Source organism: Brassica oleracea, chromosome C3, assembly GCF_000695525.1.
Source record: "Brassica oleracea var. oleracea cultivar TO1000 chromosome C3, BOL, whole genome shotgun sequence".
NCBI classification, from domain to species: domain Eukaryota; kingdom Viridiplantae; phylum Streptophyta; class Magnoliopsida; order Brassicales; family Brassicaceae; genus Brassica; species Brassica oleracea.
Window position 1 is genome coordinate 13965263 of NC_027750.1, and position 13044 is coordinate 13978306.

Sequence of the window (13044 nt, forward strand, 5' to 3'; positions counted from 1 at the left end):
GAGCAGGAGTGATTATCGGACCGGTGCTATTGGGCTTTTGGGCTTCTATCGCTTTTACCGCTTTTATCTTTATCGGGTCTTTAGGCCTTTGGACTTTTATCGTTTATGTTATTCCTATTTCAGACTTTCGGTTTATGTCGTATTTTATATTTCGGATGTTATCGTTATCGGGCCTTTTGGCGTTATGCTATCGTATTGACTTTTATATTATGGTGGAAATTATTATTATTATTTGAGTTGTATTATTATTTTATTTCCGCTTTAATCTATTTATTATATTTCGAAAGTGACGGGTGTCACATTTTGGTATCAGAACTATTTATTTATCGTAACATTTTATTATGTAAATCGGGGTGTCACAAGAAAGTTGAGTGTTTTGGCTACAAAAGCCTATGGATTCTGGTAAAGGGACCATCAAGAACTCTCTATGGAACCAAGTCTTTTAGTTAGGAGAACAGTGTAAGCTCTTCTTTAAGCTTATTCTAAATTTGCCTCTCCTAATTAACATTGGTGTCCATAGTGATAGTAATTTTGCCATAATGGCTGAGTTGGGATGTCTAAGCACAGTTTTCACCTTAATGGATGAGTAACGCAATGAGAGAAAATGATTACCATGAAGTCATAGATGGCCTATGTGCATGCATCTTTCACCATGAAACTTTCTTTTGCAATCGGAACTGTTATATACTAGCCCTTGTTTGGGTAGTGAGATTCAGTTAGTTGTATTAAACAAAATGAGTCTTGTGCAAAGATTAAGTTTTTTTTTTCTTTGATCAAAAGTGCAAAGATTAAGTCAAACAATATGAAGGTTATGTTTGTCAACATTTAGACCGGTGACAATCATGTTAACCTTGTGCACAAGTTTTAAGAGCAAACCTTTATACTACTGTATAATCATAAATTTTGCATGTTTTACATTTAAGTATAATGATTCTATATATATTCCACACTGAAAATACACATAAAACACTGACAAAAACCTGTACATTCCTGCTTCAGATCATTTTCACAAACAGTCTAAAGGGGAACGGCTCACTTCTCTTGTGGGAGGTAACTGTATGTGGAACAACTTGTCTCTGTCTTTGTCACCTATGCAGAAAGAGAGACAATAGTATAACTTATGTTTGATATGTTGTAGTAAACCATTGAAGTCTCTGGTTTCCATCAGATAAATAATCTTGCCTCTGTAGGAAGATAGATTAATGAATACGCACCTCTAAAGTATGAGAAGATCCTGGGTGAAGGAACGGTGTCCAGAGAATAGGCTCTCCAAGGGGATCCAATGTATTGTAATTGCTGAGCAGTGGAGCAGTTAAGAGAGACGCAAGTGGGTACATGCTTTTCTGAAGAGACAAAGCAGCAGCAGCAGGAGCAACACCACCACCACTGCCTAGAGAAACTCCATGACTCACGACCGGTGGTTTCTCTATTTCCTTACCGTGACTCTTCTCAATACTATTGATGTTACGGTTTGCATTCTCATCGTTTTCTCTAGTGCTGCTACTTTCTTGGATCTTCATCACTTTCTCCTCCAGACTCTTGTAAGCAGGTGACGCAGACAAAATGCTTAAAGCAGAAGAGGTGGAGGACGGCGATGTTATTTGTTTTCCTTTCCTCTGAGTGCCATGATGAACGCCAAAGTTTGGTGCTTTGTATGGCTCTGTTGCCTGGGAAGCGTGTTCCAGTGTCTTAAGCTCAGTACCTGCATCTTCTACCTTTGCATCCTCTGATGCCTTTGATGAAGATTCTGGTTGACCGGGTTTGTTGACTCCCCACCACTTTATGTATCCCGTTAGATCAATCTTTCTTTCCAGACAAAAGCTGCCAAGAAAGTCACCTTCTGCTCCTCGTTCATCACCTGTTGTTCAACGAGAATTAAGTCTTACATCTTCAAAGATGGTGAAAATGTAATTAGAAACTCACCGTAATGAAGGTTACTGAAGTATTCAGGTCCAGGCATCCGACTGGCTGATGCTTCCCATCGGCTGGTCAAGAATGCAGAATAGTTCGAAAAAACAGCAGAAATGAGTCAGGTATGAATGCTACTTATCACAAAGAAAGGTTTTAAAAAAAAAATTAAAGAGTGTTACAATCAAAACACAGCAGGTTCAACAACTTTGAAGATAGCTTGTCCATATCCCTCATATTAAACACTTCTTATGAAACTAGCAAGGGATAGTCTACCATGTGTCGACCAATCAAACTGTGATGATCCATATGAAATACACAGAGATAATCACTCTTGACTCAATTATTCTACAGACAATTTAGAGAAACAGGGGCCTAAAAAGTTGAAGTTTTACCTTTGAAGGCCACGATATTTGGCTATTCCCCTTGAGAAACCGCTGCTTTTTCTGCCAAATGTATATCTAAAAAGTATCAGTAATAATAATAAATAGTTCCTAAAGTGGGAAAAAAAGGTACTTATAAAAAATACATACGCACCTACGTAGAGTTGCAAGGTATTCTTCCCTTGAGAGACTTTGCATTTCTTCTAAATCCCTAGAGTAATCAGTCACCTACGAGGATGAAAAATACATAAAGTGCACACATGTATATAAAACCAATGAAAACAACTGAGGGTAAGCCTTAAACATCTGTAATCATCCTTCTTTTCCACTTATGCCCTATAAATTGATCAGTACAGCTAACTATTACGGCTGAATAGCTTAAACCATAGCAACCTCACCGGAAAATTGATAAGTGTTCCAGGTCCCCAGTATTTCAAGGCAGCAAGGTCGTAGGCTCTAGCAGCAGCCTCTTCATCATCATATGCTCCTGCCCAAGAATATAAGTAGGGTTTTTTTTAATCCAAACTTAAAACACAATCCATACCTTTAAAGCTCATATAGCTTACCTAGATAAACTGGTGCGCCGAAATTTGCATCAAGGGTGAAAATATTTGAGGAAACAAGAAAAGAGATCAGCTTCTTTTTTTTTCGGATGTAGAGAGATATTTGGTCCCAAGTGGGGAGGAAAAAGAGAGAAACCTTGTTTGCCCTTCTTGTTCTGGTTTTGGTTCCAAGTACTCTTGTCCCAAAGGTGAGCTTCGTACCGACCTGTCCATCTATGTCTGTACTCAAAACAAAAACACAATTTAAGAAACAATACGCATCAGCATCTCCTACTGGCTATGTAAGACACTGCATTCAACTCTTGTCTCAATGGAACATGATCGGTAATATAGGTGAATAACTGTCAGAACAATTGACCCGATTAATCCAGAGAACTCAGCTCCACACACCAAACATGAACCAAACAACAGTGACATGTTCACTTATATCCTAAGCTTCAAAATAAAATTCCACCATCTCATCAGGATCATAAACATCAATTCAGACACACAATCACAGCACCTGGTGACTCCACGGTAAATAGAACTCCTTTTGCCAGCTGTGCAGGGCGGCATTTTACTGATACGCTCCTTAGCTGTGCATCCTCTCTCCTTCTTCGCCTTCTTAAAACTTCTATACAGCAACATCTGATCACTCGCCGACACATTCTCCGAGCTCTCTCCTCCTCCTCCCGCCTCTGTCTTAGGCCCCTGATCCGGCGACGACATCGACGCCATGATCAGAACCAAAACACAAACCCTAGGAAAGAGAAAACCAAAGACGCACTGTGTGCAAGCTTGAAACCGAGCTCGTTACTGTAGAATCAGAGAGAGAGAGAAACAATGCGAGTGAGAGAAGGAAGAAAGTGATGGCTTCTAATGGTAATAACAACGGTAATAAAATATAAATTACGGACTTGAGATTTACCATTACGGTCCCGATTTTGGATAACAAACGTAACGGCTATGAACGGGGACGAGGGTGTTTTCGTCATTTTGTAGAATATGTTTTTTTCTTTCTTTTGTCGTCGATGCTGACGTAATAATGGTATTCCACGTGTACGTGATCGGTTTCTTCTGTGTACTGACATATTGTAATGCGGGGTTGTTTCCCAACATTAGCCTCGTTCAAGGAAATATTCTATCTATGGGTACGCTCAAAAACAATGTTAGATGTTTTTTTTTTCTAACATATTTGATTCTTCATATTTTCTACCGTTGAAATGTAATGTTATTTATTTTTATTTTTTTTGTAACTGATGTAATGTTATTTTACACATCGAATATTCTCCATTATATAAATCATAGTTCAAAATTTCAAAATGACTGGTTGAATGTTATTATACTGATAGAGAAGAAGACAACATAAGTTTACAAACATCATATAAATCTATACAATGGAACTTACAATGTGCCTTCGTGTCTATGAGGTTTACTCATCCTTTGTTTTCTCAGTGATTCTATGGGGATTACCAGCAAAAGAAAATGAAATGTGATTCTTACGTTAGAGACACCAAACTAACTTAGCTTATGTAACTTTATTATTCAAATTCATCTCACCCAACCCTAAACCCCAATCTAATTGTTTTTGGATTTGCCAGAGCGAGAAGGGTCAGAATGTTTCCAAAATGTAGTCAAGAGAGAAGTCTAGAAGCTTGACATGGCACTGATCTTCAATGAAGCTTCTTGCCTTGTAAGAGTTTGAAAATCTCAACATTAGTCACCACAGTATTTCATTTCAATTTCACCGATATAACAATGGAGATATTTATAGGCTTTGACTCATGGAAACATTGATCACTGTTGTAGAAACCACATATGATGATTAACTTGAGTCCCTTAAAAGTGAATAAGCTGATTATGCTGTAACATTCGAGGTTCAAGGTCTGCAAAATCTTTTTCCTAGTTTGAGATGATCGAAGATAGCTAGAGTGAGAAATATATCAAGTAAAGTGAACCATGAATCTAAAGGAAAAAGGGTTCTTTAGATTTTTCTGGTATAAAGAACTAGTTATAGTGGCTGTAGTACTAAGGAACACATGAACTGAACCATGTCTACACAGTCAAAGTCACAAGACTGATATACAAACCTTACCAAACCACTCATAAATATCAACTTGCAATAAAGCATCTGATTGCATAAACAGGCAGGTTCTTAAATAATCACAACAATGGAAGATCCAAATCAAAAAAAAAAAAATTAACCCACAACCACAAATCTGTCTCGGGTAAAAACAACCATTACAAACTATGATCATCATTACTTGACATCTGATTGTGCTGTAAGAAAATAATAAGAATCAAACCCAAACCAACCCATGAGAAAAAAGTATAAAATTGAAGATGAACCAAAAATAAGAAGTCTTCAAACCAACAACAAATTGACTGACCATATCTAGTGCCTTTAGAATAAAATGAGGATGTATGATATGTGTTTCCATTGGTGTTGGAGTGTTGTATGATATGTGTTTCCATTGGTGTTGGAGTGTTCTAGAACAAGTCGAATTTCTTCTTAAGCAGATCTTGCTTCCAACGAGGTAAGTTGTTGAATGCCTCTTTCTCCATCCCAAACACACTCTGGAACTCTTCCTCAGATAAATAAGCCTTGTAAATTGATCACAACAATAAAAAAAAAACAGTAAATTAGGTGATAAGGAGAGTGATTCAGCTCCTAACACTAAACTATAACCAACTCACCTCTCTGCGTTTGTAATCAATTCCAGTCACTGCGTTCTCAGAATTGGCTTTCAGCTGTTCATAGGTGAAAGTTGCATCACTTGGTTCTATCACAGATTCATCTTGCTCTTCTGTTTCCTCCTGTTTCACTTCAGGCTCCTCTACTGCAGGTGGAACCTCCTCTTCTTCAGAAGCATCTGCTTGATCATCTTTGGCTTCAGCTGTGGAGGGTGATAGATATAGTCAATTTTGTTATGTAAATTTTTAAAAAGTGCAAAAAAGGATAGAAACTTACTTGGAAGGGAGTCATCTGCTGGGTTGGAGCTAGTAGATCTTCTTGTGGGAGAGGTATCAGGTGTTTTCTTATTCTCAGCAACGAGAACTTGAGAGAGTGCTGCCACTGCTGCTGCTCTCTGTGAAGCCTGACTCGTCCCCGCTGACCTTGGTGGTGGAGGCGCTTTAGTCGATGATGAAGAAGAACTAAAAGCAGATGTCAAGGCGGCTAAAGCTTCAGCTCTTTGTCTTGGACCCTCTTGACTTTCGCTTGATCTGTCCTGGCTCTGCAGTTAAAATGGATGACTATCTAAGTTCACTAATCAAAGAATCATATGCGACTTGATAAACATTCTTATGGTTACTTTCTGAACCATATTAATGTGTTCAAGTAGCTTAGTCTAGACCGCAACAAATTTACAAGTCATTGTCTAGATTTAGTTGTACAAGACTCAAAATTATTATTCTTGATCAAAGTTTTCATAATTATGCAATATCCTCAGTCATTTCTCAAAAAGAATATAGAAGCATTGGATTCGTGTTTAGATAAATATCTACCGAATAGGCAGGTCTGCTAGTAGAAGAATTAAAGGCAGAATTTAGAGCAGCTAGTGCTTCAGCCCTTTGCCTTGGTCCACCGCCGCTAGACTTATCCTGCATGGGCACAAGAATGAAAAATATCATGAACCATTACAAGGACAGAAGTCAAGAGAAACAGAGAAAGCACAGGTCTAGTACCTCCACAACGTGGTGAGTGCCAAATAACAAGGCTGCTTTTTTCTGGAATGAGTTTCCTTGCACCTATTTCACATGTTTATAACATTGAAGATTCGTAAATATAAGGGAAAAAGAAGAGAAACTGTAGTTGCAGAGCTTCCTAGGCCTTTTCAGACAATCAAATACTTCCATCTAACTAAATCATCAATTTTGTATTAAGTTGCTAAAACCACAATCATCATTTACGTACGTTGTAACATACTCGTTTTCCAAATCTCCATTCAACAACTAAATCTCTAGCTAGCATTTCACAGAAAGCAGATACATTTTTCATGCCAGCCACTGAGAAAAAGATAAGCTAAACTTACAATAGCTTTAGTGTGATCCCAAGAAAAGTAAGTGGTAAAGAAGCATGGTTCGTTCCCTTCATTGATTTTGTAAAGTGGAACTTTAGGAGACAAGCCTTCCAAGGATCCAGCACGATCTATGTATTTCTGCAAAGAAAATGTCTCATTGAGCAAACAGTAGGAGAAAAAAAAAAGAGAGGGAGAAGCAAAGTTGATTAGGAAATAGAATTTACTTGGCCAATCTCAAACACAGTTTGCTTTTCCTTGGGGTCCACACATTGACCAACCCAGACAAAAACTTCAGCATGAGTGTCAAGCAAATATTTATCCTCAGTCAATAGGTCATCTTGCCCAAAGTTGTAGATCTCTTCAACCTGTTGCAGAGCATATTGTTAAATAAAACAATACAAAACAGCATCTCGAATCAAGAAAGTTGTGTGATTTCACCAATATCTCACCTGAAACTTTCCTGCAGGCAGACACGTTTGAAAGATAAATGATACAGTTAGAATACAGATAAATGCGGAAAAGTATATATATAAGAGTAAAGAATCACAGTTATGATCATCCTATTGTTATATATTCACCTCTGTTGAAAGAAAATGAGAATAAGTGAGGATCCCTGACAGTCTCAGGTGAAGCTTTCTTGCTGGTGAAGTTCTGCTTTCCTCCAAGTGCAAACCAAAAGGTTGAGCTCTCTGTTCCTTCTTTGGCATGCTTGAGTGTAACCCCAGGCTGACATAGCAAAAAAAAACAGAAGATGATTAAAGTATATCAAAAGAACATTTACTATTATGGGTTCCATCCGAAACTAACCTTCAAGAATTCAGCAACTTTAGCAGCCAGTTCTAGCAGTTCATGCGCACTTTGATTTCCATGCCAAAGGAACATAGAAGTACCAGATTGCAGTAGGAAGCACTCATAAGAGTTCAAAGATGTTGCCACCTAAAGGAAGTACCACAAAAACAAATACGAGTTAAAACAATAAATCATCCATTGATACAAAGCTCTGACCAAATAACACACACACTTATTCACAAATAAGAAAACCAAAACCTAAGGTAGTCAAGTACCGGTTCAACTTGCAGCGCCTTGTTATTGTGAACTCCAGTTCCAGATACTTGAATTAGTGAAATTGATTCTGGTATGTATGTTTCATCTGGTGAACCTTTCTCCTCCACGTTGCTTTTGTACCCAGAGCTCAAACCACCCTTAAAATCCCATTTAAACCATATTAATAAATCACTGTGCTTTCTCTTGCAACCAAGTTCAGTTTCATCGTCATACAAATACCTTTAGGATCACCATAGGTTGGAAAAGGGCAACAAACTGTGGAGGCTCTTTACCCTCGTATATACGGCCCTGCAAGAAGACCCCATCACTTATCCATCTTTCTAGTACCATTCATTTTGCTTTCAACAAGAAGAAAATTTTGTACCTGCACAGGTCTTCCCTTTAACGAGTTTGACATTGCATTCGCTAGTCTAAGTGCTGTATCTTGGTCCTCCTGGATAAAAACATTATGTTCATAGAGCTGAGCTAACACTAACAGTACAACTAGTAACATCAGGAAGAAACTTAGACATGCCAAATTAACCAACATATAGAAGCATCTTTGTATACTTTTGCCGTAACACTAAAGTTACCTGGGCGCTGCTCTTTCCAAACCAACAGCACAAGAAATAGTCTTCTTTCCTATCTCCAGCATGATAAGTGTAGAGGACCAAATAACAGTCCCCAGAATAGAGCTTGCCAATATCTTCTTTAGGTAAAGGACTCTTGGCTTTACCATCAACAAGCCAAACCTAATACATAAGCATAACGATATATACATTAAAATGGATAAAATTCATAGCAAAAGCGTAGGTAACAAGTCAAAACAGACAAACAGACCTCCAACTTTCCACCAGCTTCAAGCAGAGGTGGGACATCCTCATTCACTGGCGTTGCACTTTTCGAAATGCCCTTGAGCCCAACATTTTGTTGCTTCAGCATAGCTAGAGAAATGGTGCAGTGCCATTAGTAAGACAGTGCTAAAAACACCGTTAAATGTTTTTACTTATCAAATAGAGTTTCAAAGTGGTGTTTTACCAGCAACTTTTCCTCGTCCTTCTTCGTTACCAGGGGCAGCAGAGCCTGATGGCCAAGAGTCAAAGTTAGACTTGAAAGAGTGGGACTCGTAACCTTGGATAACACGTGTGACTCGTGTTGCCTTTGGCCTGTTTTCACTAGCAAGAAACTCCTGGAAACAAAAGGTAAAAAAAGTCAGAACACATGATTGATGATAGAGCCTTTTAGAAGGTTTCCACTTTTTTTTTTACCTGAGCAGATTGATTAGCAGCTTTCCTCTCATCCACTTGAGTTACACGACCAACCCAGACAAACACCTCAGCACCACAGTCCAAGAGGTAGCATTTAGTGTTATCCAGCATAGATTTGGATAGATCACCCTCTATAGGCTCCATCTGACCATCAGTGATGCTAAACAAAAGAGTAACAACATATCATATAATAATACTAAGGAAGAATATATTGGAAACTAACAGGCCACCAGAGTATGATTAAAGGGAAGATGAGTATACCAATAAAGCTTAGGTGGAGTTGATTCCGGGATAACATCTTCATCATTAGCAACTTTCCTTCCAATTGGAGCAAATCCACCAAAGAGGACCCAAAACTCACCAGAATCTGATTCTGTGTCTAATTTTCCATCATCTGTTACACAAGGAGATACATAAGTTTCCACCATAACACACCCAAAAACTGAGGAAGAGGATGCTTACCAACAATAGCAACATCGCAAGTTCCTTCATGATACTTGTCTTTCAAATACTGAACAACTTCCAAAGCTTTGGCTCTCTCCTGGATGTTTGAGTTCGCACCGTTGAACTGATAGATCTTTTCCTTGGTGTCCAAGATAAACACATCATCATGATTAAGCGATGAGCGGGCAAAAGGAACCTACAAACAAACACAAAGAACATAAGCAAAAGTTAATGTACGTTTGGTAATCACTGTTCTGATGCAAAAGAGAGGAGCAATAGTTTTAAACCTGCTTCAGACGGATTGCACGTTTCCCTTTGCAGGTATATAACCGAGTCTCAAACACCTCTTCTTCAGGTGTTTTGAAACCAGACGCAACACCACCTTCTAACGGTATAATACATGGCTTGAAGTAAGACAAGAACTTGTCAGACTCATGACCTTGAATTTCCCGGTGTTGGACAGCACGGCCTCCAAGAACTGCGTCGAGTTCAACTGTTTTAACAGCTGCTGTTCCAGCTTCATCCTGAAACCATCAAGCCATAAGTTGGAAATAACCAAAAAAAAAACATGTCAATCACCAAAAAAATAAGAGTCTAAAAAAATAGGCACCTGACTTGTGTCTTTACCAATCCAGAAGTGTATGTCAAACAGATAAGCACCTCCTTTGTTCTGTGTCGTCTGCGCAAGTTGAAGATAAAACATAACACAAAGGTGAATGAATGATAATAACAAAAGGAGGGAACACAAGTTGAACAAGCCAAAGACAATTCAAAACCTGCAAGACAATGTAAGTGTCTCCCATATAGAACTTTCCATGCTCGGTTTTGGGCACAGGAACCGCCTCGAAATTCTCGATTCTCCAGATCTCAGTTCCTCTGCAAGAATGTTAAGCTCAACATCCTCATCATACAATCCAAACATAAAGAAAATCTAATACTAATGAGAAAGTAGTTATGTTGCTGGAAAGCATACGGTTTCTGTCCAGCTCCTTGAAATGCAGGATCCAATACTTTTGCTGGCCCAGACATTTTCAGTAAAGCTCAAATCCTTGTTTTGTGTGTGTGTGTGAGGTATAAAACAACACAGGCCAATGAACCTGTTCAGTCAAAACATACAGAACAGAGAGAAACATATGAGAAGATGATCAGCCAGATTCTATCAACTTGGCAAATATAAATGTGGACGGTGGATAATAATAATAATAATAATAATAATAATATATCTCAACAACACGACAACCATCTGCCTTTTTTTTTTGAACAAATACGACAACCATCTGCCTTTATTAAACAATGATCATGAAAAGTCCTGGCAGAGATTGGTCACTGAGAGATAGACTCATCGTTCATCAGTGAAGCCTATGATCCCTTAGATATTCATTTCCAGATTAAAAAAAAAATCAAAACTTTTGTGATTTCTAGACATTGATCATAGATGATTCAGAATACCCATTAAGAAAAATCGAGACTTTACATAATTAGACAAGCAAAATAGAAATTTTAAAACAATTTAATCAGATCAAGAATCGAAACAGAGAGGGATCTGCATCGTGAACAGAGCAACGTACGAACACAATCATATGGAAAATTTCAGATGATACGTCATTAGTCAAACCGATCCGGATCAAGAGAAGTACCTGTATAAAGATCTGTGTGTGGCACTAGGAGATGAAGACGACGAGCAGGAGATTAGAAAAGGAAATGGAAGACGATCATGAAAGAGAATTTAATTATTGTTTGAAAGAAACAGAGGTGTGCGCTGTTTGATTACTTTTCTAATGCTTTTTCGTAAAGTTTTTAAATTTTTTTTGTAAATTTATTACAGTAGAGAGATGAATAATGATTGTAGAAGACAGATGAAGAAGAAGATGATAGAGGGAGAAGACAATGGTTTGAAAAAGACGTTCAATAGTTCTGTCTAATTTATTGCGAGAAAAAAGATCTACCGACCAATGTTGGCTTTTCAATTTCTCACTGCATTTAAATAAAAGATCTACATTAAGCGAAAAATATATGAAAATCCACATTAAACCCAAATTTAAGACATGTTTTTGAATTTTAGGGTTGAAAATGGACTTATTGGAAAAATATATTTAAAATTTTAGCTATTTTTCATAAATGTTTATTCTACAAAATTCGTAAAAATATTATTCATATATTAGTAACCTAGTTTTGTTTTTGGGAAAAGAATAACAAACTAGTTATATTAAAAAAAAACACAACATTTACATTTCCAAAATGATATCACATATGTAGGATAAGATATTACTGATCATTCAACAGAAATAACTATTTAAATGCATTATGCATAGTTTTAGTAATATAGAATGTTGGAATATGAAAAAGTCTTTTTTCAAAAAAATATGAAAAAGTCTTAGAAGAATGAATAAGATAATATCATATGTTAATGGAGAAATTGTACTCATCATTTCACTATTTCAGAAGGACATGGTGTTCTGTTTTTAGCATGTGTATAAGTAAGTGTATTTGCTCAACTGAACTCTTTAGAAAATTCAGCACTTTCCATATAATAAAAAGCATTCATAAAAATACAATAAACCAGATAAAAGAAAGTAAAACAGCCTTACTTTATACTTTTAAGCTTTTATCAGAGGCCATGGAGATATAGATGATACTCTTCTTTTCTCTCAACTTTATTTTTCAACACTTTATTTTTCTCATTTTTTGGGTATATACCAAAAATATTAACAGGATATACAATCATAGTTATGTACTTTGAAAATGATATTTTCAGAATCAGCTACCCATCACATTTTGTTTGTATTTTTTGTTTTGTTGCCCAATAATTTGAAACATTTTATATACAAAGACTACTACTCTCATAAAATGAATGTTAAATTTTTAATTCTAGAAATCCAACATGTTATAAGTGTTAAGTAAACACTAAAAATAGGAGGATACGAGTTTGGATTTACATATTTACATATTTGGATTTACATATTTAGATCTCGAGCAGCTATACGTTTGTACCATATACCAAAGAAGTGACTCATTCAAAACAATGAATCGGACTAATGTTGATCTCTAGTTTAAATATGGAGGGACTTGATATGAATCTATAGCCTATACTATAGGCCCTCTAGGATACAGGTTCGATGATTGAATACTATGGTGCTTTTAGGAATTAGGCATATATTATAACATCTGGGCTTAAAAAGACGAAAAAATGTCATGTGTAAAACTCAGTAAAAGTGTCACCCACCACATATCTTAACCGAAATTCTCAGAGCTATATATAATGGCAAAATGGACGGTCCACGAACTTGCCTCAATTTCTCATATCACGTGGAAGGCCCCATGTTTTTCTTCTTCTTTTTTTTTTTTTTTTTTTTTTTTTGATTATTAATAATTTTGTCTACGTGATCGGTCTCTGTTCCACACAGAAAGATTACAGAACGGTTTGATTTGTTTT

At 36.9% G+C, this 13044-nt stretch overlaps 2 protein-coding genes across 3 annotated transcripts; both read right to left on the reverse strand.

Moving 5' to 3' along the window:
* Window positions 1–803: 803 nt before the first annotated feature.
* LOC106328391 (AP2-like ethylene-responsive transcription factor At2g41710) lies at window positions 804–3697 on the reverse strand. 2 transcript variants are annotated; one of them, XM_013766826.1, is made up of 9 exons: window positions 3357–3697; window positions 2991–3073; window positions 2858–2866; window positions 2690–2778; window positions 2446–2519; window positions 2304–2369; window positions 1924–1985; window positions 1215–1858; window positions 804–1089 (listed from the first exon to the last, which is right to left on the reverse strand). In XM_013766826.1, the coding sequence occupies exons 1-9, from the start codon at window positions 3569–3571 to the stop codon at window positions 1033–1035; spliced, it is 1299 nt and encodes a 432-aa protein (XP_013622280.1). In that variant the 5' UTR covers window positions 3572–3697; the 3' UTR covers window positions 804–1032. The 2 variants fall into 2 exon arrangements, with proteins under 2 accessions (XP_013622280.1, XP_013622281.1); XM_013766827.1 differs by having other exon boundaries at window positions 2304–2354; window positions 3357–3612.
* Window positions 3698–4936: 1239 nt separating this feature from the next.
* LOC106335493 (villin-2-like) lies at window positions 4937–11508 on the reverse strand. The gene is made up of 24 exons (XM_013774024.1): window positions 11249–11508; window positions 10585–10708; window positions 10388–10487; window positions 10222–10290; window positions 9899–10135; window positions 9630–9807; window positions 9429–9561; window positions 9168–9327; window positions 8938–9088; window positions 8740–8843; window positions 8493–8651; window positions 8285–8353; window positions 8140–8208; window positions 7920–8057; window positions 7663–7791; window positions 7434–7581; window positions 7305–7315; window positions 7080–7220; window positions 6868–6993; window positions 6521–6583; window positions 6341–6436; window positions 5805–6069; window positions 5531–5730; window positions 4937–5437 (listed from the first exon to the last, which is right to left on the reverse strand). The coding sequence occupies exons 2-24, from the start codon at window positions 10638–10640 to the stop codon at window positions 5324–5326; spliced, it is 2916 nt and encodes a 971-aa protein (XP_013629478.1). The 5' UTR covers window positions 10641–10708; window positions 11249–11508; the 3' UTR covers window positions 4937–5323.
* Between the last annotated feature and the right edge of the window lie 1536 nt (window positions 11509–13044).